Below are 27,907 nucleotides of genomic sequence, written 5' to 3' on the forward strand. Positions count from 1 at the left end.
ATGTGATGTGTGCCGCTCCATGTCAGATGTTAAATTGTAGTTATTTAAATAGAGAATGAGGATTAACTTCTCCAGTCCGAGTATTATTTTACATTACATTGACTGTGTCTGAGTAAAACACATGTTCCTCGGGGGTAAAGTCCGATTTCCTAACCCCTTTGTCTAAGTCAGGAAAATAAATGTGAAGGTTTAATCTGTGCACTTGCCTCGTCTTTGGATGAAACCTTGTTTATTTTATAATCATCTTACTGCGAGTTGTACTGACATACCCAATTCTGTGATGTGATTAACATTTTATTATTTGAGAGACAGCTTGCCATTTCTTACAGGGTAAATAACACCTTAAAGAATTTCCTTTTGATTAGCTATTGGGCTCTTCTGCTCAAAATTTGTAAATCCAAATTAAAAGCAAATGCTAGAGGAGGGACAGTGGAGATGACTAAGTAACCATTCATTCCCATCGTGAAGGAATGTACTTGTTTTTCCCCTTTAAATGCTCGTGAGAAATCTTTTCGGTAGGAATATTAAACAAACCTAGTGTATCTTGTCTTTTCTCTTTTCCCCTAAGGCCTAGCCACACAGGGATGTGGAGATGTGCTGAGCTTAAGGACGGGCAGGAGATAAAAGAGATTGAATTCCTCCAAAGCCACGCTGTGTCCTACTGCTCATTTCCCCCCTAGGAGTAAATTTCCACAAAATACACAAGCTCTTTTAGCTCTCACTTTTATGTAGTTTCCACTTGAGTTTTCTCATCCTAAGAACCCAAGAAAAAAGAACAGAACAGCTTTTGTTAGCCATTTGAAAATGTGTTTTGGATAAAACAGAATATTTCTGTGGGCTTTCGTCCTTTAAATATCGTAGTTACTTGTGATAGGTATGGTACCAGCACATCGTGATACTAACTTGATTCATCAAGGAAGCTTCCAGTTTGTGTTTCAAATAACTACTGAGAGGGAACAGGTTTGAGGTTGGCGAAACAAAAATGTTAACTTCAAGCGGGGCTATTTGAAGATAATTCATAATTCTGAACTTACGTGTGTGTACTGGAGAGACGAGAAAATGCTGTGAGAGCTCAGTGTTGTTACTGCCATCTTAAATATCTCGTTAAAACATTTAATGTCTTAGAGTTTAAAGTGTGCTTATGAGTAGGAAAATATTCCGTGGATTTACTTTTTGGGCAACTTTTATTTGAATACAAGGTAGGATTAAAATAATTGTATTTCTGAGACCAAAACATGTTGCAAGTGTTTGGCGTATTCATTCATTCCTTGAATGCACGTATATTGGGCACCTGCTATCCTCCACCTGCTGCTCTCCTACTGCACACATTTCCGGCACACAGTTGACCAAGATACGGTCCCAACCTTGAGGGGATACCATTCTTCAGTCAAAAAGACACATATTAAATCAGTGACAGTGTAAAGTGATATGAGCTAATTACGAATATGTACAGCATCCTGTGGGAACATGTACGAGAAACTCAGTGATCGTATGACTTCATAAAGAAGGCCCAATTTTGATATATTTTGGAAGCTGCTGTCCGAAGGGGGATGGTGCTTTGGGCCCGTTCTGTGTTTCTTAAGGCTGAAACATGTATTTTATGATGGTGGTCACGTCATATGTATAAAATATTTTCTGAAGTATTATGTTCTGGCTTAGGAAAAACTCACATGTCAGAACTGTGCGTAAGCTCTCGTTACTTGCAGGGCTGTAGTTTATTTAAGCGTTGTCACACTTCATATATACCCAGTGATGATTAACTTGATCCATAAAAATAATAAATGTGCAGATTAGTGTACAGTAGAAGTACACGGTGGGAATATTGGCTGCTCTTGCGAATTGGTGCTGGAGTTGAGCTGGTCCTTAGATTCTGCTAACATCTACTTCGTTCTGCTTTTGGATGGTTGCAATTCTCTTTTTCCTTTTGTAGACCTTTTCAAGCAAGTGGCCAGTTCAACTGGATTTTGTGACCAGCGCAGACTGGGCCTCCTTCTGCATGATTCTATCCAAATCCCAAGACAGTTGGGTGAAGTCGCATCCTTTGGGGGCAGTAACATTGAGCCGAGTGTCAGGAGCTGCTTCCAATTTGTAAGTTATTCACCTTCTCAAGTAACATACTTATTCTTTTGTATTTTAGAAATTAATATGAAACCCCACAGAACTGTAGTTTCTCATGTTAGCTCTTCCATAGGCAGGTAGGTAAGGGATTTTTGATATTTGAAACCTCTGTAGGCAGTGGCTTCTGGAACTGTGGGTTTGGGGAGAGAGGACAGTGCAAAGGAAGGGAAAGAAAGCTGCGTCTGCAGCCAGAACCCCGCAGTTCCTAAGATGTTGGGAGGGAAGGGAGTCTGCATGGTTTAGCGAGGGAGGAAATAATCTCCAGCCAGAGAAATCCTTTGTAAAAAAGAAAATGACCTTTGTCTGTGAGTCTCTTAGTCTCTTAGTTGTTTTTTTCTAACCTAATTCTGTCATCGTAGCCTTCTTTTCAGTAGCTGTTGGTAAATAGTTGACACAGCTATCTTTTTTAAAAAAAAATAAATTTATTTATTTACTTTTGGCAGCGTTGGGTCTTTGTTGCTACGCGCGGGCTTCAGTGGTTGTGGCTCACGGGCTCTAGAGCGCAGGCCTAGTAGTGGTGCATGGGCTTAGTTGCTCTGCGGCATGTGGGATCCTCCCAGACCAGGGCTCGAACTCGTGTCCCCTGCATTGGCAGACGTATTCTTAACCACTGCGCCACCGGGGAAGTCCCTAAAGTTTTCCTTTTGTAACTTTGACATTCCTCTGCCGTTCCAAGGCCTGGATGGTGACTTCCCATAGGCTTACAACCAGGTTGGAGGTTCGTACTCTCTGCTAATGTCTGTCACTAGCTCCACACACTCCTGTCCATTCTCCTTCGTATCCTGCTGCCCCAGTGCCTTTTCCACACCATAATCGGTGTCCCCAGAAATACCCTCTTCCTCCCAAGTGCCTCAGCACTCCGTTGATAGCCATTTAGTTTGTTTCTCTTTTTTGGTAAGATAGATAATGCTGCAGTGAACATCTTTATGTAGTTAGCTCTTTTCTTTGACACAAGTTTTTCCCTTAGGATAAATTCTCAGAAATGGGATTAACAGATATAAACAGTTTTGTGGCTTTTTTGATACATATTACCAGATGGCTTTTTGTCAAAAGTTGTTTGTAGTACCACCAGCACTGAAGGAATGAGGTATTTGGAGTGTTACATTATTCACAGTGTTCTTATGTTGTTTTTCAAATGGTAAGAACTATTTTTCTTGTATGGGGTTTCTCGATCCGTCCGTGGTAATCTCATTACCGATAGAACTAGGTGTACAAATAACTGGGTTCGACCTGTATGTAGTCTGACCACAGACTAGGGTAAAACCATAGAAGGCCTTCCGGGCAGAACATTTTGAATATTTAGCTATTTAGAGCACTTTTAGCCTTCATTTAATAGTTCACTGGGCAGAGTAAATAAATGCACACATAGTAAGGCCACTTAATGTAGCATTGGGTATACTGTTTGGATCGTTCTGCCAAAATTATGGCAAATTGGCTGTAAAAGTAAAACAGATGTGGAGAAATAAATGCATTTTTTCACCTCATACTCAAATCTCCCAAAACATGAACAGACTATCACTTCCTCTGGGTTTTTTCTTACATGTTGCTGCATTAGCATTTCTCCTCCAGAACGTAGACACAAGTAACTTTCACACAATGAATATTAATGGCCACAAATAGTCCAGATCCATTTTTTTCAAAACCCTATTATAAAACAACTTACAGTGCTTAATTTTTTTTCCGAAGCGTTTTCTCTTCGGTCAAGTTTCAGTGACTTTTTACTTTCTAATTGTGAAACCACACACACACACACACACACACACACACACGTACACACACACGTGTTCGCATATACATATATACACAGCTGTGTATGTCTTGTGACTGAGGTTGAGAGTAACGGTCAGAGCTCGAACCTGCCGACAGCCATCTCTGTTGAGAGACGGTTCCTGCCGCGAAGTCAGGCGGGCTGGCCTCAGGGCCACTGGAGCCATTGTCCTGTCACCTCGCGGAACTGATGGTGCTGCAGCCACCGTCACCCTCACTGCAGACTCTGGCTCTCTCTGGTTTTTTTTTTTATGTATCTGACATATAACATGGTGTGAATTTAAGGTGTACAGCACGTTGATTTGATGCATTTGTATATTGTAATATGATTGCCATTGTAGCAGTAGTTAGTGCCATCACGTCATATAATTACCATTTCTCTTTTGTGGTGGGAATAAGTAAGCTCTAGCCTCTTGAACTTGGTTGTCGGGACAAGGGGCTGCTGAACAGAAACTCTACTTTCCGTCGTGCCGTCCTCTTATCAGGAGCCCGGTCTGTTCCACGACTGCCTGTTGCATTCTCTTGCGGGATGCTTGCCTTCTTCACTCACCTGCTTCCTCTTGTTTCGCTCTGTCCCTGTCCCTGTAACAGCTACGCTCTCTTCTCAGCGTCAGAACTTTGAACTCAGTCCACTACCTGATCGCATAGTGGTTGAACACATCCTGGCTAGCCAGTCTCGAAGCTCTCAGAAAGGTCTTTTCTGAGACTGGGGGGAAATCTATCAAGATATTAACAGTGGTGACAGGACGGGGTTTTTTCCCTACTCTTCTGTATTTTCCAGATTTTCTTTTTTGAACATTTAGAATTAGAAAAAAAAAAATGAGTGAAGTGCTAACTTTTCTTTTTAAGGGAAAGAAGCATCTTTTGTGTGATTCCTGTTCATTGCCACTCATACGCTATTTTCAGGCCTTCTCATCACTTGCATAGATTATTGCACTGTCTTCCTAGCAAGCCTCCTCTAGACCCCCTGGTGCCTTTTGTCAGTCTCGCTGCTCTCATACCGGTTTTAGAGAAACGTATTCAGTGTATGACACCGTGCTTCGAAATCTTCAATTTCTTTTCACGGTCCACTGAATAAATCCTAATTTCTCTACTTAACTCTCAGACCTTTCCTGATCTGTTTCCATAGCTGCCCACGGTTTGCTTTCACTACCAAGTAACAGATTCTCCCTACCATTTGTACTAACCATGCTTGTAAATAATACTGTTACTACTGCTACTGATGGTAATATTCTACTTTTGTTCACACAGTTCTCATTTAATCTTCCCAAACCCTTTGAAGAGAATAGAATAAGCAGGTTGGGGGGGTTGTTTTATGGTTTTTTTAATAGATGAACAATTTATCAGCGCCCCTGCGTTTCCTCAGCTGGTGGAAGAGTTTGATTCCTAGTCCAGAGCGCATGCCTCCCCCACCCCCCCGCCCATTTTCCGCCTCATCCCCAAATATGCATTTTTTCATTTTAAGGCTCTCCAGCTTCCCAAGGTGAAATAACAGGCATTTTTTTTCTGGGTCTCTGCTAGAATACATGATGCCATAACAAAATAGGGAACATAGGAGAGTTGGGGAGAAGAGGAATGCTCACTTTAAGACACTGAGCGTTGGCAAATTGGATGTTGCTAAAAGGCTGTGGTGCACGTCCTATGGGTACAGAGCCGGGTGAGGTTTATATTACTCAGATTTGGGGGCCCTCTCTACTTGGTAGGAATTGGCAGTCTGCGTGAACAGATCCATTGTGAATTCTTCCTTCAGAATTGGCGTCCTAGCCCTGGCGGGCTTTTCCTCAGCCAGGAGCTCTGGCTATCACCTTGCCTTTCGGAAACCATGCAGCATGCATGAAAATTCAGTGTTTGCTGGAGGGAAAGATAACAGGAGTGATAATGCCCCCTGCCCTTTGTTTGAAGCGTAAGACCTTGGGAATGGGGCCGGGCTGGTTCCTTCAGCAAGCTTGTGCTCAAAGGCTGTTCCTTCTACCAGCCTAAGGAAATGAACAGCAGGAAAGTACTTGTTTCTCCTACAAATACATTCCCTGCATCACAGAAGGAGAAGTTGACTTCAGACTGTAGTCTTTTTATTTCCTTTTTTTTTTTTTGTCACCGACTAGAAAACTTCCTTCTTTTCAAGTCGGTACAGTTAGGAAAGTGTTGGCTTCTGGCTCAGACAAGGGCCTGGCAGGGACAGGAGGAGAGCAGAGCAGTGTTTTCACGTGCAGTGGTAGCTGGGTGATCTTTTTATAGGTTTCCTCAGCCCATCTGGGGATGGATGGCGGTGATGGTTGCACAACAGTATGTATACACTTAATACCATTGAACTATCCACTTAAAAATGGTTAAGATCGTAAATTTTATGGTATATGTATCTTACCACAATTTTAAAAAATTGGAAAAAAAGAAACCCCAAAAACTTCTTAAAGAGAAAAGGAATTGCCAAGTCCAAATAAAATGCTTTGCCTATTTAAAAATCAGTATAGGTCCATCAAGGAATTATCCACGAGGCCAGGAAATGAAGTCATATCTGTGGGTTTTAAAAGGGAAAATTCACTATAAACGTATGGATTTGACAGTAGTATCTTCGCTGATATTAAAGGAGGCAACAGGATACGTTTCTACATTAGAAGCGTATGGCAGTCAACACGTGTACTGGGAAAATGACTCTTTTGGGCATTAGTAGAAGTAAAGATTTGAAGCTAGTTTGTTTTGGAAATACAGCTTCAGTTAATGCATCATCGGGTTGATCTGCTTTCATATTCCATGGGATCTTCCCTGTTGACAGAATAGATTGATCCTTATGACCTCCGCAAGGCCGGGTCTGCCCTGGCAGTGAGTCAACAGGCTGCCCGAAGGAACCTGAGACATTGTCCACATCTCTCCTTCTTCAGATGAGAAAACTGAAACCCACATAGGCAGAGTGAATATTTTCTCCATTCTGCAATTATATTTATGTCAGAACTAGACATCAGGCCCAAGTTCCCTATGTTCCAAGCCAGCATTTCCTTCTGCTAAACCATCTGAGTAGAAATAAATGGCTTTAACCAGCTCAAATATTAGACTGAACGAAGAAAGTGTTAGCATGATCCTTTATGTGTACACACACACTATGATCTGTATTTAAAATACTCTAATCCCAATTTCAGGTGTCTAGTCTACTTCCAAATGAAATGAAATAGTATCTCCTCTTAGGTGGGCAAAACTTTACGCTTTTAAGTGACTCCAGAAAAGAGTCATGTGTCTGTAAATTGGTATTTGGCAGTGCCCTGAGAGGTACTCCCTTCTCCCCTCCCCCCGATAGTCTTTGTAGTATTTTCTTCTGTAAACATTGTAAGCACCTTATTGTTGAGACAGAATCGAGTGTACCAACTTTGTATTCAATATGCTTCACCTACAAGCGCTTGCGTGCCAAAAGCTGTTTATTCTGCATCTGTTTTCTGCCTCCTGTTGTATTCATGCGTTCAAAATGAATAAGTTGCTTTTTCATCTGTCTTCTGAGTTTTTATATTCCTCTGACAAAAATGAATATCATCTGTGCACAGTTGCTGTAATATAGAATGATACAGAAATGGGAATAAATTACCACCTCAACTGTCGAGAACTAGCGTGTGTGTGTGTGTGTGTGTGTGTGTGTGTGTGTAAATAGTAAATCATTCCAGGACATCTGGAGTAGTGAGTGGCAGAGTGGTTAAGCACATAGGCCCTGAAGCTGGCTGCCCAGGTTCAAATCCCAGCTCTGCTGTTTGCTGGGTGTGCAACCTTGGGCACATTTCTTGACCTTCCTGGCCCCTAAGCTCCTGGAGCAGTTGTGAGGATTAAGTGAGCTAATAGAGGCAGGGCACGTAGAGTGGTGGGCACATAGTTAGTTATGATTATCTGAAGTGTATTTTAACATGAGACTAGCCCACCACGATCAACAATTCCTTTTATCCATAACCCAGCATCTGTAGATGAGAGTTTAGAGACTCTTGAGATGGTGTTAAAGTACCATGCCAACACGCTTCTTAACCAGTTTGGCAGCGTTCCTCATGCCAATTGATCACATTTTATATTTCCCATCCTTAAAATAACTCCTAAAAAATCTGCTTTGCCTAGGTTTCCTTTGGCCGTTATGGGCCCTTTTGGGACTTCCCTGGCGGTCCAGTTGTTAAGATGCCGCGCTTCCACTGCAGGGGGCGCGGGTTCGATCCCTGGTCGGGGAACTAAGATCCCGCATGCCTGTATGGAGCGGCCTAAAAAAACAAAATAAAATAAAGGTGTTCCTTCAAAAGAAAACAATATGGGCCCTTTGGTCGTACGGACATTCTTTTTACACCCGTTTGGACTGATGGATACTCACTAATAACTACGATATAAGTTACTAGCGCTTGGTATGTATAAGTAGAGCTAGCGTCACTGAGCTCCTACTGGGCCTGCTCATGGACAGAATTCCTGCAAATTTTGGGGAAAGACCTTTTATCAGGGTATCATCAGCATTGTCTGGAGTTCACTATTGGTTTTCAGTTGCTCTTCTTTTCTATTTTGACTATAAGCTGTGGTGGTTTACCTTCATAATTATGTCGTGGTTTATGCTGTTAATTTCTCCATGTGGAGTGGTAGATATTTTCTTCACCAGTGTTTCAAAGATAGGTTTGTGTTGGAGTTGAAACCTGTTTCATTTATACACTTACTGCTAAGGAAAAGCACATGTCATCCTGTTTCTCCTTTTTACCCTTCTAGAGCAGAAGTCTTTGTTAGGACCAAATTTTCCTTCCTCTCCTCCCCTCCCCTCCCCTCTCCCTGCTTTCCTACAAAAGCTGAGGCAGAGGTGCTAATGAAAAAAACCGGTTTTTTTTTGAGAGCCATGCTTTTAGTTGAAGTGTATTCTGGACTCCCTTTGATCAGTTCACCATTAATTCTAAGTCAAACTGCTACTTACCCACAAAGCTCAGAGAAACAAGGAGATATGAGTTCAACATTTACCATTTTCTTTTTTCCCATGTTTGTCACTGGCTTGTAAATTGGATTTTTTAAAAAAACATCTGTCTTTCTACGAAGATTATTTAAGATAAAGGGAAGTGCAAAACTTCTTCCTGGGACACCCTTATCTGTTTATCCAGGGTGTCTTGATACACTAACAGCTAAAGTGGTTTTTTTTGTTTGCTTTGGGTTTTGGGGGAGGGCATTTGAAAAAATAGTAAAAAAAAAAATTCTAATTAGCTTTTTTTTTTTTTTTTTTTTTTTTTTTTTTTGGCGGTACGCGGGCCTCTCACTGTTGTGGCCTCTCCCATTGCGGAGCACAGGCTCCGGACACGCAGGCTCAGCGGCCATGGCTCACGGGCCCAGCCGCTCCGCGGCATGTGGGATCTTCCCGGACCGGGGCACGAACCCGTGTCCCCTGCATCGGCAGGCGGACTCTCAACCACTGCGCCACCAGGGAAGCCCTAGCTTTTTTTTTTAAGCTACATTAAAAAAATACAGTACAGTCTGTTCCAGTGTTCACTTCTCTGAGTTTAGACATATAGTTTTGTCACCACCACTACAATCAAGACAGAACATTTGCATCACCCCTAACATTCCCTCTTGTTTTGTTGTCATCCTGCCTGCTCCCAGTCTCTGTGTTCTGTTCCTATACTTTTGCCTCTTCCTGAACTGGATTTTAAATGATTGTAGGAGGCAGCAGTGGAAGAGTTAATGTGCTGTCTTGTACTTGAGCATAATTTGTCCTGATACCTACTTGAGAAAAGATATTCCATGATATCTACAGGCAGATATATGTGCTCTACCATGTATCTGTGAAAGTTTTCTGTTAAATAAGAACTCTCTAGCATAAGTGAATAACATTGAGTATACTTACAGGTTTGCATAGATTTAAAAATTGTGCTTCTGTTCCCTGGAGCCATGGTGTTAATTGGTTTATTAGTCAGGTGGAGTGGAAAGCCTGAGGTCAGGACAGTTGTCCTTGAACATGTAAATGAAGAGCGGATAATCACTGCGTGTTACTGTTTGGGCTTATTTTATCTTTAATGGGTGATTCAGAGTCCTCATTAATATTTAGAGCAGTGACTGCTGGCCTCCAACCTGCTCATTATCTTCAGAACTTTAAATAAAATACTTGATTTCTACCCAAGACAGCAGTTATGGGAAGCCTTTTACTTCTTCTTGTCTCATGAACACAGCTGTTGACCTCTCAATCCTTATTTCAAACAAGAAAAATTTCTGGTAACGTTGGGCTTCTTCAACTCGTATTTATGGCTGAAAATTCATAGTCGGGTATCTGGGGAAAGCACATCTCGGCCGAGTATATGAGGGGACACATTAGAGCAATGAAGCTAAGGACAGGGAGGACATCAGTTTGGTGTTAGGTTTGTGTTTTGCGAGAAAACTAGTCCTGAAGAGTTTTTCACATTTTATACCATTGGTTATTAATGCATTTCCCCCTCCCCTATCACAGTTATCACAGTTCCTTACACTCTTGCCTTCCTTGCCCTCCCCCCAGGAAGGGGGGTGCTTGGTGAGAAACAATGGTTTCCAACCAGTGTTTTATTTTGAAAAAATTTCAAGTATAAAGAAGAGTTGAAAGGATAGTATGATCAACACCTGTACGTCTCGTACATCTGTCCAACCCCTGGTTAGCGTTTTGCCCCATTTACATTTCACTTTTCCCATGTATGTGTGCCTTTGAATCTACACACACAGACACATCTTTCTCCTTTACCATTTAAAGGTGAAAGGCCATCATACCATAAAACATAAACCCCTGAACATTTCACCATATATCTTGTTTCAAAAAGCCTTTCTCCTGCATAACTGCAATACTGTTGCCACACACAAATTTAACATGAAGTCAGTCATATCATCTAGCTTGCAGTCCACATTGAAATATCCCCATGGCTTTGGAATGTTCCTTATTTCTGGTAGTTTTCTTCCAGGATCCAGTCAAGGTCTTTGTCTTTCATTGGCTTGTCATGCCTCTGTACTTTCACTTAATCTGAACAGTCTCCCAGCATTTTTTGGTTTTTTCATTCATGATACTGACATTTTTGAAGAGTCCAAGCAGCTTTCTTAAGAATGCCTCATATTCTGGATTTTTCTGGCTGTTTCTTTGGATTAGATTCAAGTTGAATTTTTTTGTTTTGGCAAGAGGACGACAGAGGCACTGCTGTGTCTTTCCCACTACATCACAGCTGGAGGGACAAAATGACACTTGGTTCTTATCAGTAATGCTAAGAATGGTAAGGTGGTGTCAGATATTTCCATTGTAAAAGTGTCCTTTTCCCTTTGTAAATTAGAAAGTCATTTTTGTGATATTTTGAGCACTTGTGATCATTCTATTCCTCAACAGCCTTTCACCCTATGGTTTTAGCCTCCATTGGTGATCCTTTTCTAATTCAGTGATTACATTAGTGGTCGCCTAATAGTGGTTTTCTCATTCTACCGTTTTTTCTGCACGTATTAGCTGGTTTTCTTCTGTAACAGAGCTCCCACTTTTCCCCTCTCTTTTTCTGAGTATCACCATGGACATCCAGGGTGATTTTCCGTGTAGAGAGAATGGGACTTCTCCTGACTGAGCTGCCTTTGGATACTATTTTTGCCATGACGTTGCTTAAAACGCCAGTGCATGGAATTAACCGTCCTTTCCCCCGTAACAATGTAAGCATGTGTCTGATAAATACATTTCCGTATCAGCCAACTCTTCTGTGGGACCAAGTCATATAGCATGAGTTATGTGCTAATGAGGATTGAGAAACTCATAGGCTTTTCTGTTTCTTTTTTCCCTTTTGCTACCTCAATTTACGTTAACCTGCACCTGTCAGTCCACGTAGCTCATATATGTCATAGCATCTAACGGTAGGAGGAAGGACATGTAATGTCAAAAAGAAGGAGGAAAGGAGACGATCAGAAGAGATAAGAGTATGCATTTACCTCAGTGCTTATTGAATATTCAATTGTATCTTCATGTAGCTCTCAGTAGACCAGCACAGAATTCAGTTCAAGATTGGTACCTGGGCATTGTCTCAGGTAGGCCATATTTAGATAGCAGAGCCTCTCGTACTCTTGGCCAAGTTAAAGATTCAAAAGATTTTGGAGATCAGCCTTGTATGTTCCCATCGGAAATCACTTTTGTCCACCCTTCTTTACAAGCTCCTTTAGGCATACATATTTTAGTCTCAACTAATAGATGATCTTGAGCTGTTTCCTCTTTGAGCCTTTTCTCATCTGTAACATCAGGTGAAACATTATCTCAAGAGTTACTTCTCCCCAGGTTTCTTTGATTTTATATGCTGAGTGTTGTAAATGGAGAAGGCAGAAAGGGATATGGAGTACTGTGTATACTTTAAAGCTGGGTCATTATCAGCCAAGTCTTACCTGATCTTCTGGGTAACAATTCTTGTAACAGAGATACAAGATACAGAAAACAGTCTTATATGTACAGCGTGGCCTTTCACGTGAGACCACCTGTTCTCTGAATAGAAGTAGCATAGACTAAGAACAAGATGTGAAAAACATTGTGTGGAGCCTCATATAAATAATCCCTGGTGCCCCTACACTATAGTTTCCTCAACAACTCAAAGGTAAGACACAAGGATCTTATGTCTGAGATGACCAAAATGCCACCTTCCTTCTGTTTAATTTGTTACATGCAGGTTTCGTATAGTTTTATAGCAGATTTTTTATCACTCATTTGATTTTCATAAAAATTGGGATTGTTTGGAAGAAGAGTCATTAATATTCTTTACAACTTTTTCTTGTTCCTCCTTTTATGTTCGTTGCTAGTGTAGACTTCTCTCTTACGTAAAATATTCCACTGATGCCCTTGGTAGATTTAGTGGTTGTTAAAGAAATCGTAATAGCAGCTCAGGGAACAGTCAGGAACTGCCTGTCCTATACGGTCTGACCCTGGCTAACCATTCTCTTTGTAGTTCTAAATCTTTGTGTACAGACTGTAATTCACAAAACAGTTTTGATCAATTTGAATTCAGCAAATCTTTCCAAACACTAGGGCTTTTTACAATCAGGGCCAGAAAAGTTGGGTTGTCAGCTATCAATGCTATAACCTATTAACAGTGGCAGCGATATTGAAAGGGTTATTTGGATTTATGAAGGGAACATTTTACTAGTGAAAACAGCAGATGAAAATGGCCAGGAAGGAGAGATTAACCTTTTTAAAAAATCTGTGGTTTGTCCCCAGTATTTTCCATAAATTTCTGTCAATAAGAATGTTTGGAAATTCTATCCATGCATATGAATGCATGCAATGTTTCTGAATTTACTTACTATTTTTCTTTGAAATGGGCAGGAACTCTACTAAAGAAATGAAAACATACACTCACACATGTACACACACACACACACACACACACACACACACACTTGTACTAGCTGACTGCCTTAACCTTGCTTTGGTTAATGATTTGCCATGAATAAATAAATTTCTGTTATTTGTCATGAAATACATTGCATAGAGTTTCTATTTGAAAAGCAACCTGATTTCAAATCAGGGTCTACGATTTTAGCGTGTTCCCTTGTTACTTCCAGTTTGGGCTTTTTTAATTTATCGGTCCTTTCTCTTTCCTCTCTCCACAATATGTAAGTATATTTTTAGCTTACAATTTTAAAAATTGAGGTATAATTGACATATAACATGGTATAAGTTTAATGTACAACCTTAAAAATTTTTAATTGAGGTATAATTGACGTATAAGATTTTATAGTTTAATGTACAACGTGTTGATTTGACACTTACACTGCAATATGAGTACCACCCTCGTGTTAGCTGACACCTCTCCCACGTCACAGAATTACCGTTTCTCTTTTGTGGTGAGAACAATTGAGATCGGGTCTCTTAGCAACTTTGAAGTTTATAATACAGTATTGTTGACTAAAATCACTGTGCTGTGTATTAGATCTCCAAGACTTATTTATCTACTAGCTGTAAGTGGATAATCTCCCCAATTCCCCTACCCTCAGCCTCTAATAACCACCATTCTACTCTGTTTTGGGGAGTTCAGCTTTTTAGATTCCACATATAAGTGATACCACACATATCTGTCTTTCTCTGTCTGAGTTATCTCACTTAGCATAACACCCTCAAGGTCCTTCTTTATTGTCAAAAATGGCAAGATTTCCTGCTTTCTCATGGCTGAATGAATGATATTCTACTGTATATATGCACACCACATCTTTTTTTATCCATTCATCCGTTGACAGACACTTAGGTTGTTTCCAAGTCTTGGCTATTGTGAATAATGCTGCAGTGAACATGGGAGTACGGATATTTCTTCAATATCCTGTTTTCGTTTCCTTTGGATATATACCTAGAAGTGTAGTTGCTGGATCTCATGGTAGATCTGTTTTTAATTTTTTGAGGAACCTCCATAATGTTTTCCATGATGGCTAAACCAATTTACATTCCCACCAACAGTGCACAAGGGTTCCCTTTTCTCCAGCCTCACCAGTGCTCATGTCTTGTCTTCTTGATGATAACCATTCTGACAGGTGTGAAACGACATCGCATTTCTCTGTCCACAACGTGTTAACCAATGAAGCCCTTCTCTACCAGTCAGTAATTGAACAGGCCTACCGTAGCTTCTCGGCTGCTGTGTTGTAGAGGATAGCTGCCTGCCTGTTAGGTGCCCTGTAGCATTTAGTTAATCACAGTGGACCCATGTTGGTTTCTTAGTTTCGACACACGAACCCTGGCCATGTACGGTGTTAACGTTCGGGCAAGGTTTCTCAGTCTTGGCACTACTGACGCTTTGGCCTGGAAGATTCTTTGTTGTAGGGGGCTGTTCTGTGCATTGTTGGATGTTTAGCAGGATCCTGACCTGTCTCTGTACCCCAGTTGTGGCAACCGGAAACGTCTCTCGACATTGTCAGATGTCCTCTGAGGCACAGAACTGTCTCTGACCTCGAGCACGGCTGCCTGCCTGTGAGGTTCCCTTCAGGCCCCCAGTGTAGACTTTGCATCTTCCTACATTTAAGCCAGATCATTCTAGATATACCCTCCAAATCCAGGAATAGACTGTGGGTTAGCCTTTTGCGTGTGATACTGTAACAGACAAACCAACAGAGGCCAGTTACTTTAAAAACTCTTTAAAAGTAAATTGGGCGTTTGAGAACGTACTTATTTTGTCTTCGGGTCCTTAGACAACCCTTATGAGCTTTTTTCTTTTTTTTTTTTTCTCTTCAGGATGAGTAGGCAGTATTTTTTTTTTTTATTCTAACCTCATTCAGATACTACAATCCTTCCTTTTAATTATCGTGATCACAGTTTAATTCCCACCCATCATTCAATTCAGCAAACCTTCATGGAAGGTGTAGAAACATAGTTCCTGTCTTTAAATAACCTGCAACCTAGGAGAGAAACGAAGGAGGTTTAGACAAGTATTGTTTCCAGAGCAAAACGTGGTTCCTTTTTATCATCCGAGAACTACTGGGTACAGTCTCTTACACAATGTTTACTTTTCTCTATACTAAGTTTTTTCAGTTTATTAAGGATTGACATGGTTTTCCAAAAGCCTGACAATTGCGATGTCAGTTACCGTCTCTTAAAAATATATTGTATGTGTTTTTAGCAGTTGGAGTGTGGGGCTTGCTGAGAAACCTTGCCGTCGCATTTCTTCTGTGGCCATGAACTGATACTGTTAGCCTGAGAGAAAAGTAAATATTCAGGTTGACACCCTGGTAGCCATTCAGAGCCTGGCCCTTGAGTTCCTAAGGGTTTATGGAAGGCACAACGGGAAAGAAACCCAAAAGTTATTCTGAACCCTGGCAAATCCCCTAACTCCCAACTTGCCACGTAATGTCCTTTGAAATTATTATATTGGTAATTACATCCCTTGGCTAGAAATTCCAGATACTGAGATTCTGGGATTCCTTTAACTGTCTGGGGGTTTTTTGGTTTTTTTAAATATTTATTTTTTTACTTTGGCTGCGCCGGGTCTTAGTTGTGGCACACGGGCTCTTCATTGCATCATGCCGGCTCTTAGTTGCAGCATGCGGGATCTTTAGTTGCGTCATGTGGAGTTCTTAGTTGCAGCATGCGGACTTTTAGTTGCGGCATGCATGCAGGATTCAGTTCCCTGACTGGCGATCGAACCCGGGCCCCCTGCATTGGGAACGTGGAGTCTTACTCACTGGACCACCAGAGAAGTTCCCCCTTTGACTGTCTTTGTATGTTGTTAAGATGACATCTGTATAAAGCCACCCTGCCATATGCTGTAAGGCGGCAGCAGTAATTACAGTGGATTCCTTCCCTAGCCTCCATGCTGTGGGTAGTTGCTGACGAGAGGACCGAGAGAGAAGGAGTGGAGATGCAAGATACTTGCGTACTGTGGCTGTCACAGTGGACGGAGCTGTGATATCCTTGCTTTGTGTGTGCACGCCATAAAAGAGAAAAGAGGAGGCATTGCCCAAAACAAACAACAAAACCCAGGGCTAAATGGCCCGTTCTAAGAGTTTTTGCTTAGATGGTTTGAAACTGGCATTTAGGGGCAGGGGCAAGGGCAAGGTCATCCTTGATAGCAAGAGAAGCTATCTGAGACCTATATGTAGGTCAGCAGATAATGGTACCTACAAGGATGATCTCAATCCATTGCCACCATACCTGTCTTTTGACCTCAGCAACTTCCTGTCATTCCAAACTAACCTATTTATTTTTTTCTAGAATGATCAAAATGTAATTTTAGCTGGGTTTTAGTTCCAGTTGTTTTAGCTCTTTAGAGACGCTTGCCTGATTTTTAATTCTTCCCTTCTTTATCGCCGGACAAAAGGAGAGGGAATATAACACTAGGATACAGAATGGTTTGTAGTAAACATGAAAGATCGAAACAGAATGAGAATGTGAATCCCCATATCTTGTCTTCAGTGCTGTCAGTTGGCATAGCCGAGTGGTTTTAAAAGAGCCAAAATGATGGACCTTGCGTCTGTGGAGGTGGGAAGAACCTTGAGAATTTCCAGCCTTTAAGCACAGGAGAATCTATGGTATTTTGAAAGAGGAGAACATTCTCTAGCTTCCCTTGGTAATGCACACTAGTGCTTTAACAACTTTCATTATCAGGAAACGCTTCCGTATGAGTTACAGCCTAAATCCTTCTTGTTCTGTCCCCAGTGGAGAAATCGAACAGCTGGTCACAGGCCTGTATGGCAGAGCCATTCACATAATTGAAAACTGTCATTAAATCGCCCCTTCAGCCACTCTGTCTTGCACAGCCTCGTGTTTTTTGGGTGTTTTCTAGTGACTAAATAAGCCCAGTTCCCTTAAACTGTTCTCATAGGTCTTTCAAACCCTTTAATTATCGCTCTGCCTTTCTGCCAAGCCTTCTCTAAGTTCTGGGTCAGCTGTAGCCACCAGAACTAGACACCGTTTTCTAAGAAGGCTTTGAACAGTACTTAGGGTGATGTGATCATTTCTTCACACTATACTTGCTATGCCTTTATTATACATCACAGACATGGTCTTTTTTTTCCCCCCTTTATTTTGGACGCCTACATTTGTTGCTGACCCATGGTCAGATTTTTTTCTGTCTTCCGGAATGAATAGAAGCTTTCTGTTAATATTCTGCTTTCTGTATTAAGCCTGAATTCTTTCTTTGTAGCATGTCTTTGAATCTATCATTAAACAAACTATCATTTAAACCTAAGTCAGGGAAATAGATATAGGTCCAGATTAGGCAACAATAAACCCCGTGTTTTAAATTGGAATGAATTAGCAATGCTTTTCAATTTGCTGTCTTTCGTTGATGGTTTTTGTCCTAGCTCGAAAGGGTTATTTTGATAAATTTAGTTTCTAGACCAGTGGAGCGAGAGATTGTTGTAGGACATATCGTAGCCGAAACTTGATGTTGTTTTTACACAGTCTCTCACTGTATCTTTGTTTACAAGACGGAGAAACACATTCAGTAGAGACTAAATAATAATATAACTGGAAAGAGTCACAGTCCAACAAGCAGAGAGGGCTGGATTCTGGATTTGTGTTGACCAGAGGTGCAGTCTGTGGAGTGCGGCCCATGTGTGACCTTGGCCTGTTTGATATTCACTAGTGACTTTTTGGTGAAGACAGAACACATATTTTAAGATGTAAAACTTACACAGAGTTGGGAAGAATGGCTAATTCATTGGCTGTAAGAGTCAGGATTCTTAAAGATATAGATGGGATTATACAGCGGGCTAAAACTAACAGAAAAGTCCTTGACAGAAGTGGAAGGAAACAAATCCCAAATGAACAAGTACAAAATGGAGGAATCACTGAAAACAGCCAACTGCATTTCTTATCATGCCCAACAGTGCATTAGTACCTTCTGTTCACAAGCCTTATAGCTTAAAAAAAATGATAAATGTCCTGGGATCACTGAGTAATTAGTGTGGGAAACTCTGAGGTCAAATAAGGTTTAATGTGTTTCTTTACTGACAACCATCTCAGCTTTTAGTATGTTAACGTGCATTAAGAATTTTAAGAGACAGATGTAATGTGCAATGTGTCCTTAATTAATCTGACCTTCTCTTCGTGAAACATTTTGCTGGATCATTGATCTGCTGGACACACTGGGAAACACTGACCCGGAGATTTTAGTTGAGTAGAAACCCTGTGTGAGCCTATAGTACAGAACAAAAGAAAGTCATCCAGTTATACTGTCCAGAGAAATAGAGGTACCATTCACAGCAGATCATAGTTGGAAAATAGTTTTCTAAAGGACAATGGCAAGCCAAGCCATGTCATATGAGGAAGAAATAAAAGGAATAGGGATGAAGAGGCACGGACAGACATGACAGCTCTGGTAAAAGATTTAAAGGGATTTGTGAAGGCTGAGAACTTCTGGGTTTCTGGTCAAACATATAATGATAATGACGATAACAACAGCAAACACTGACATGGCTATTGTTACGTGCCAGACATTGTTCCAGGTGCCTTTCATTTAAAGCTTAAAGCAACCCTACGAGGTAGGTGCTATTAATAGTTCCATTTCATGGCAGAGGAAAATTAATACACAGAAAGATAAAGTTATTTACCCAAGGTAACACAGTCAGTGGCAAAGCTGGGACTTGAACGCTTGTGGTTGGACTCTGGAGCCTGTGCTCCTATTGGCTATGCTGGTGGATTTCAGCTCGGTGTGACGAAGCACTTTTGACAGGGGTGCCTGTACACAAACGTTCAGGGTCATCCATTTGCTCCCTCGCACGGGTGGTATTTATATAGCGGCTATAAGAACGCACTGCCATTGGATAAGTTTGAACCCGGTGACTGCTGAGAGTCTTACAGCTCTGTGGTGCCGTTCCAAAAGTATGAATTCACCTCCACGGCCCCTTTTATCTTCAGATTCTATAATTCTTTTTTAATTTTTAAGCAAATTTTCACAAAGTACCTCTGTGATGGCACTCTACACAGAGAGAAGTGCTCAACAAAAGCTTTTGATCAGTAGCTTGAGTTGCTACCATTTTGCAGCTAGGAAATTCAAGGTTAAACAGCTCATTATGATGGTGTTAAATTTATAATCAGGGGTAACGAGTGGAGTACTCCTGAAGTAGTGTTACAAGCCAAATGACCTGTCGGTCCAGATCCTACTATTCGGTTGGCCAAAGAGTTCATTTGCGCTTTTTGTCTAAAGTGTGAATAGATTCCTTATTAGCAATCCACATTCCAAGAGAAGCAACATGGGTTTGCAATTCACATACTCATTACTTGTATGATACTAAATATCCCATCATGTATTCAGTGCAAATTGGTCTCAGAATAGGTAGTGCCCTTTGGTTGGCTCTTGGCAAAAGCAAATGAAAATTGTCTCTGGAGAAAGCACTTTCATTCTAGGGCTCAAAGTATCTCCAGAAAATACTTTTAAGGTTATTATAGTTCATAGTAAAGAGAATTAAGCCCACAAGAAACTAAAGTGACTGAGAACCAGCAGAAATAACAGACCCCTGAAGCAGACCCGCAATAATTTCATATCTTGGAATCATTAGAAAGAGAGGATTTTTTTAAACTATGTATATACTCTGTCAAAAAAATAAGAAACAACATTGAAAATTATCTTTAGGGAACCACAGACTATAGAAGTGACTTTAAAAATGACCAAATAGGGCTCCCCCGGGCACCTGACGTGAACCTGGTCTCCTCAGGACCCGCTGGGGCTTTGGCTTCTGGAACACATGGGGTTGAGTCCATGCTGATAGCCCAGGGGCTTCAGGACAACACGGGGTCGAGTCCATGCTAATGGGAGCCAAGTCCCCTCAGGACTTGCTGGGGCTTTGGCTTTGGGACATTGTGGGGTCCAGTTCACGCTGGGAGGAGCCCCGTCTCCTCAAGACTTGCCAGGAGGTGGTGTGGCTGAAGGAAAAGGTAATCCACAGGACCCAAGACATGGTACCTACTAACATACTCTTCCCACGGTGCCTCTTAATACCATGTGGACTACTACAAGGGAAATAAGTATCACAACTTTGGCTGAACTTGGTCTGGCCGTATGGCTGACAGGGTCTTGGTGCTCCGGCCAGGTGTCAGGCCTGTGCCTCTGAGCTGGGGGAGCTGAGTTCAGGACATTGGTCCACCAGAGACCTCCTGGCTCCATGTAATATCAAATGGCGAAAATCTCCCAGAGATCTCCATCTCAATGCTAAGACCCAGCTCCACTCAACCACCAGCAAGCTACAGTGCTGGACACCCCTCGCCAAACAACTAGCAAGACAGAAACAACCCCACCCATTAGCAGATAGGCTGCCTAAAATCATAATAAGGTCACAGGCACCCCAAAACACACCACGGGGCGCGGTCCTGCCCACCAGAAAGACAAGATCCAGCCTCATCCACCAGAACACAGGCACCGGTCCCCTCCACCAGGAAGCCTACACAAGCCACTGAACCAACCTTAGCCACTGGGGGCAGACACCAAAAACAAAAGGAACTACGAACCTGCAACCTGTGAAAAGGAGACCCCAAGCACAGTAAGTTAAGCAAAATGAGAAGACAGAGAAATACACAGCAGATGAAGGAGCAAGATAAAAGCCCAGCAGACCTAACAAATGAGGAGGAAATTGGCAGTCTACCTGAAAAAGAATTCAGAGTAATGAGAGGAAGGATGACCCAAAATCTTGGAAATAGAATGGAGAAAATACAAGAAACTTTTAACAAGGACCTAGAAGAACGAAAGAGCAAACAAACAGTGATGAACAACGCAATACATGAAATTAAAAATTCTCTAGAAGGGATCAATAGCAGAATAACTGAGGCAGAAGAACGGATAAGTGACCTGGAAGATAAAACAGTGGAAATAACTACCGCAGAGCAGAATAAAGAAAAAAGAATGAAAAGAATTGAGGACAGTCTCAGAGACCACTGGGACAACATTAAATGCACCAACATTCGAATTATAGGGGTCCCAGAAGAAGAAGAGAAAAAGAAAGGGACGGAGAAAACATTTGAAGAGTTTATAGTTGAAAACTTTCCCAATATGGGAAAAGAAATAGTCAGTCAAGTCCAGTAAGCACAGAGTCCCATAGGGGATAAATCCAAGGAGAAACACGCCAAGACACATATTAAACAAACTATCAAAAATTAAATGCAAAGAAAAAATATTAAAAGCAGCAAGAGAAAAGCAACAAATAACATACGTGGGAATCCTGATAAGGTTAACAGCTGATCTTTCAACAGAAACTCTGCAAGCCAGAAGGGAGTGGCAAGACATGTTTAAAGTGATGAAAGGGAAAAAGCTACAACCAGGATTAGTCTACCCAGCAAGGACCTCATTCAGATTCAACAGAGAAATTAAAACCTTTACGGACAAGCAAAAGCTAAAAGAATTCCGCACCACCAAACCAGCTATGCAACAAACACTAAAGGAACTTCTCTAGGCAGGAAACACAAGAGAAGGAAACGACCTACAATAACAAACCCCAAACAATTAAGAAAATGGTAATAGGAACATACATATCGATAATTACCTTAAATGTAAATGCTACAACCAAAAGACATAGACTGGCTGAATGGATACAAAAACGAGACCCATATATATGCTGTCTGCACGAGACCCACGTCAGACTCAGGGACACATACAGACTGAAAGTGAGGGGATGGAAAAGATATTCCATGCAAATGGAAACCAGAAGAAAGCTGGAGTAGCAATTCTCATATCAGACAAAATAGACTTTAAAATGAAGACTATTACAAGACACAAAGAAGGACACTACACAATGATCAAGGGATCAATCCAAGAAGAAGACATAACAATTGTAAATATTTATGCATCCAACATAGGAGCACCTCAATACATAAGGCAAATGTTAACAGCCATAAAAGGGGCAATCGACAGTAATGCAATCATAGCAGGGGACTTTAACACCCCACTTTCACCCATGGACAGATCATCCAAAATGAAAATAAATAAGGAAACACAAGCTTTAAATGATACATTAAACAAGATGGACTTAATTGATATTTATAGGACATTCCATCCAAAAACAACAGAATACACATTCTTCTCAAGTGCTCATGGAAATTCTCCAGGACAGATCATATCTTGGGTCACAAATGAAGCCTTGGTAAATGTAAGAAAATTGAAATCGTATCACGCATCTTTTCCAACCACAATGCTGTGAGACTAGATATCAATTACAGGAAAAAACCTGTAGAAACTACAAAAACATGGAGGCTAAACAATACACTACTAAATAACCAAGAGATCACTGAAGACATCAAAGAGGAAATCAAAAACTACCTAGAAACAAATGACAATGAAAACACGACAACCCAAAACCTATGGGATGCAGCAAAAGCAGTTCTAAGAGGAAAGTTTGTAGCAATACATTCCTACCTCAAGAAACAAGAAACATCTGAAATAAACAGTCTAACCGGGGCTTCCGTGGTGGCACAGTGGTTGAGATTCTGCCTGCCGATGCAGGGGACACGGTTTCGTGCCCCAGTCCAGGAAGATCGCACGTGCCAGGGAGCAGCTGGGCCCGTGAGCCACGGCCCTGAGCCTGCGCGTCCGGGGCCTGTGCTCCGCAACGGGAGAGACCACAACAGTGAGAGACCCGCGTACCACAAAAAAAACAATCTAACCTTACACCTAAAGCAGTTACAGAAAGGAGAACCAAAAAACCCCAAAGTTAACAGAAGGAAATAAATCATAAAGATCAGATCAGAAATAAATGAAAAAGAAATGAAGGAAACAGTAGCAAAGATCAATAAAACTAAAAGCTGGTTCTTTGAGAAGATAAAATCGATAAACCATTTGCCAGACTCATCAAGAAAAAAAGAAGACTCAAATCAATAGAATTAGAAATGAAAAAGAAGTAACAACTGACACTGCAGAAATATAAAGGATCATCAGAGATTACTACAAGCAACTCTATGCCAATAAAATGGACAGCCTGGAAGAAATGGACAAATTCTTAGCAAAGCACAACATTCCGAGACTGAACCAGGAAGAAATAGAAAATATAAACAGACCAGTCACAAGCACTGAAATTGAGACTGATTAAAAATCTTCCAACGAACAGAAGTCCAAGACCAGATGGCTTCACAGGCGAATTCTATCAAACATTTAGAGAAGAGCTAACACCTATCCTTCTCAAGCTCTTACAAAATATAGCAGAGGGAGGAACACTCCTGAACTCATTCTATGAGGCCACCATCACACTGATACCAAAACGAGACAAAGACGTCACAAAGAAAGAAAACTACAGGCCAATATCACTGATGAACATAGATGCAAAAATCCTCAACAAAATACTAGCAACCTGAATCCAACAGCACATTAAAAGGATCATACACCATGATCCAATGGGGTTTATCCCAGTAATGCAAGGATTCTTCAGTATACACAAATCAGTCTATCTGATACACCATATTAACAAATTGAAGGAGAAAAACCATATGGTCATCTCAGTAGATGCAGAAAAACTTTCGACAAAACCCAGCACCCATTTATCATAAAAACCCTCCAGAAAGTAGGCACAGAGGGAACTTGCCTCAACATAATAAAGGCCATATATGACAAACCCACAGCCAGCATTATTCTCAATGGTGAAAAAGTGAAACCATTTCCTCTGAGGTCAGGAACAAGACAAAGATGTCCACTCTCACCACTCTTATTCAACATAGCTTTGGAAGTCCTAGCTACGGCATTCAGAGAAGAAAAAGAAATAAAAGGAATCCAAATCAGAAAAGAAGAAGTAAAGCTGTCACTGTTTGCAGATGACATGATCCTATACATAGAGAATCCTAAAGATGCTACCAGAAAACTACTAGTGCTAATCAATTAATTTGGTAAAGTAACAGCATACAAAATTAATGCACTAATGATGAAAAATCTGAAACAGAAATTAAGGAAACACTCCCAGTTCCCATTGCAACAAAAAGAATAAAACACCTAGGAATAAACCTACCTGAGGAGACAAAAGACCTGTATGCTGAAAACCATAAGACACTGATGAAAGAAATTAAAGATGATACAAACAGACGGAGAGATATACCATGTTCTTGGATTGCAAGAGTCAACATTGTGGAAATGACTCTACTACCCAAAGCAATCTACAGATTCAGTGCAATCCCTATCAAACTACCAATGGCATTTTTCACAGAACTGGAACAAAAAATTTCACAATTTGTATGGAAACACAAAAGACCCCGAATAGCCAAAGCAATCTTTAGAACGAAAAATGGAGTTGGAGGAATCAGGCTCCTGGACTTCAGACTATACTACAAAGCTACAGTAATCAAGGCACTATGGTACTGGCACAAAAACAAATATAGATCAATGGAACAGGGTCGAAAGCCCAGAGGTAAACCCATGCAGATATGGTCACCTTATTTTTGATAAAGGAGGCAAGACTATACAATGGAGAAAAGACAGCCTCTTCAGGAAGTGGTGCTGGGAAACCTGGACAGCTACATGTTAAAGAATGAAATTAGAACACTTCCTAACACCATACCCAAAAGTAAACTCAAATTGGATTAAAGACCTAAATATAAGGCCAGACACTATCAAACTCTTAGAGGAAAACAGAGGCAGAACACTCTATGGCATAAATCACAGCAAGATCCTTTCTGACCCACCTCCTAGAGAAATGGAAATAAAAAACAAAGATAAACAAATGGGACCTAATGAAACTTAAAAGCTTTTGCACAGCAAAGAAAGCGTAAACAAGAAGGAAAGGCAACCCTCAGAATGGGAGAAAATATTTGCGAATGAAGCAACTGACAAAGGATTAATCTCCAAAATTTATAAGCAGCTCGTGCAGCTCAATAACAGAAAAACAAACAACCCAATCCAAAAATGGGCAGAAGACCTAAACAGACGTTTCTCCAAAGAAGACATACAGATGGCCAACAAACACATGAAAGGATGCTCAACATCACTAATCATTAGAGAAATGCAAATCAAAACTACATTGAGGTATCACCTCACACCGGTCAGAATGGCCATCATCAAAAAATCTAGAAACAATAAATGCTGGAGAGGGTGTGGAGAAAAGGGAGCCCTCTTGCACTGTTGGTGGGAATGTAAATTGATACAGCCACTATGGCGAACAGTATGGAGGTTCCTTAAAAAACTAAAAATAGAACTACCATATGACCCAGCCATCCCACTACTGGGCATATACCCTGAGAAAACCATAATTCACGAAGAGTCATGTACCAAAATGTTCATTGCAGCTCTGTTTACAATAGCCAGGACATGGAAACAACCTAAGTGCCCATCATCGGATGAATGGATAAAGAAGATGTGGCACATATATTCAATGGAATATTACTCAGCCATAAAAAAGAAACGGAATTGAGTTATTTGTAGTGAGGTAGATAGACCTAGAGTCTGTCATACAGAGTGAAGTCAGGAAGAGCAAAACAAATACCGCATGCTAACACATATATATGGAATCAAAAAAAAATGGTTCTGAAGAACCTAGGGGCAGGACAGGAATAAAGACACAGACGTAGAGAATGGAGTTGAGGACACAGGGAGGGGGAAGGGTAAGCTGGGAAGAAGTGAAAGAGTGGCATGGACATATACACACTACCAAGTGTAAAATAGATAGCTAGTGGGAAGCAGCTGCATAGCACAGGGAGATCAGCTCGGTGCTTTGTGACCACCTAGAGGGGTGGGATAGGGAGGGTGGGAGGGAGATGCAAGAGGGAGGAGATATGGGGATATATGTATATGTATAGCTGATTCACTTTGTTATACAGCAAAACTAACACACCATTGTAAAGCAATTATACTCCAATAAAGATGTTAAAAAAAATGACCAAATACAACTTACAGATACTAAAAAGTACAATAATCAAAATTTAAAACTTAATGTATGGGCTTACAGTAGACTGGATGCTGCTAAGGAGAGAACTAGATACCCAGGCAGTAGGGCAGAAGGAAGTATTGGGAATGAAGCACAGAAAGACCGAAAATAGAGGAAAACTAAGGAAAGCCTGTTCGGAGAAATGGAGGTTAGATTGAGAAAGTCTACCGTTTACCTAATAGGTTTCTGTAAGCAGAGGAGAGAGGGAATGGAGAAGAGGCAGTATTTGTTGAGATCATGACTGAGAAGATTCCAGAGCTGACTAAAGAGTCAAACCCACAGTTTCATGAAGCCCCATGAATCCTAAAAAGTATCAATAAAATCCTAGAAGTACAGTACAAGACAGGAAAAGGACAGATGACCTTCAAGGAACCAACAGCTTCACAGCTGACTTATCAACAGTTAGCAGCAGAGAAAGTGAGATAAAGGTGGAATGATATTTCAGCGTGCTGAAACAAAATCAAAACAAAACAAAACACAACAACGAAAACAGAAAAAACCCTTTCAGTCTAAAAATCTATACCCAGTGAGGATAGCAATCAGGAATGTGCATAGAAAAAGAGACTTTCAGGCAAACAGAATCAGAGAGATTAGCCATCAACAGACACTTAACAAAAGGAAATACTGAAGGATACACTTTGGCAGAACTGATCCCAGATGGGAGATTTGAGATGAAGGACGCAATGAGAAACAAACTCCCCAAAAGTGGTCAATATATGGGTCAATCTAACAGTATAAAAACACGAAACACGGTCTTGTAGGGTTAAAAACAACATATAATTAAAATGTTGACTGTGGTAACATACCAATCAAGTGATGGATAAGTAATATTTTGAATTTTCTAAAATCATTGTACTCGCTGGGAAGAATGGTATTTATTTAACTTAGACTCCGAAAGAGAGAACTAGAGACAGACAGACAGACAGAAAAGCAGCAGGCCACCATGAAAACAGCGCTAGACCAGGAGGTTTGGATGCTAGTATCAGCTCTGCTGCCAGGGAGTTAGTTGTCTGGCCTTTGAAAAAGCCACTTCGCTCATCTACATCTCAGCTGTCTTGTCTGTAAAATGAAGCTTTGGGACCAGATGAATTGTAAAGCCTCTTCATTATGATTCTATGAAACACTGAGAAACAGATTCACTTGAAAAAAAAGGGAGCGATAGTTCCCTGAGTTGTTTTTTTTTCTTTTCCTCCTTTGCAATTTTATCAATAAATGCTTGCATTTTACTTCTGGCTACCTTTTATGTATCTGTTCCAAAACTGGAGCTAAATATAGTCTCTCCCAGGTGTGTGTATTTTGCTGTACTTTTCCCGTTTGTTTGTTCTGCTTTGCTTTCTTGTCATCTAGTAGCCAAACAGGGTAATAGCAGTCTCCCAAAGCTTTAGGGGTAGGTGGCTTGTGTAGATGCTGGGGGGACATTTGCAGAAACAGCCTGTGAAGAGTTGGCCTCACTGTGCCACTATTGATCTTTCTTTCTTTCTTTACCGCGTTACCTGAGCTGACATTTGCCTCCTTTACTTTCTTACCTTCTCTCCTTGCATTCTTTGGCCTCCTGTCTTTGCAGGCTAATAATAAGCCTGAGATTGAAGCGGCCCTCTTCCTAGACTGGATGAGACTGGAACCCCAGTCCATGGTGTGGCTGCCCGTCCTGCATAGAGTGGCTGCTGCGGAGACTGCGAAGCATCAGGCCAAGTGTAACATCTGCAAGGAGTGTCCAATCATCGGCTTCAGGTATGAGGAACGCCCCCAAATGTCATTTTATTTGATCATT

The 27,907-nt window shown here is 41.0% G+C and overlaps 1 protein-coding gene across 7 annotated transcripts in view; it reads left to right on the forward strand.

The window, feature by feature from the left end:
- DMD (dystrophin) overlaps window positions 1-27,907 on the forward strand; it is a 2,128,065-nt gene that overhangs the window by 2,028,043 nt on the left and 72,115 nt on the right. For all 7 annotated transcript variants that reach the window (XM_067723245.1, XM_067723244.1, XM_067723248.1 and 4 more), the window contains 2 exons: window positions 1,931-2,088; window positions 27,701-27,867. In XM_067723245.1, coding sequence (XP_067579346.1) covers window positions 1,931-2,088; window positions 27,701-27,867 — 325 coding nt within the window. The remainder of the gene's footprint in view (window positions 1-1,930; window positions 2,089-27,700; window positions 27,868-27,907) is intronic.

The sequence above is a fragment of the Pseudorca crassidens genome, chromosome X (genome assembly GCF_039906515.1).
Source record: "Pseudorca crassidens isolate mPseCra1 chromosome X, mPseCra1.hap1, whole genome shotgun sequence".
NCBI lineage: Eukaryota > Metazoa > Chordata > Mammalia > Artiodactyla > Delphinidae > Pseudorca > Pseudorca crassidens.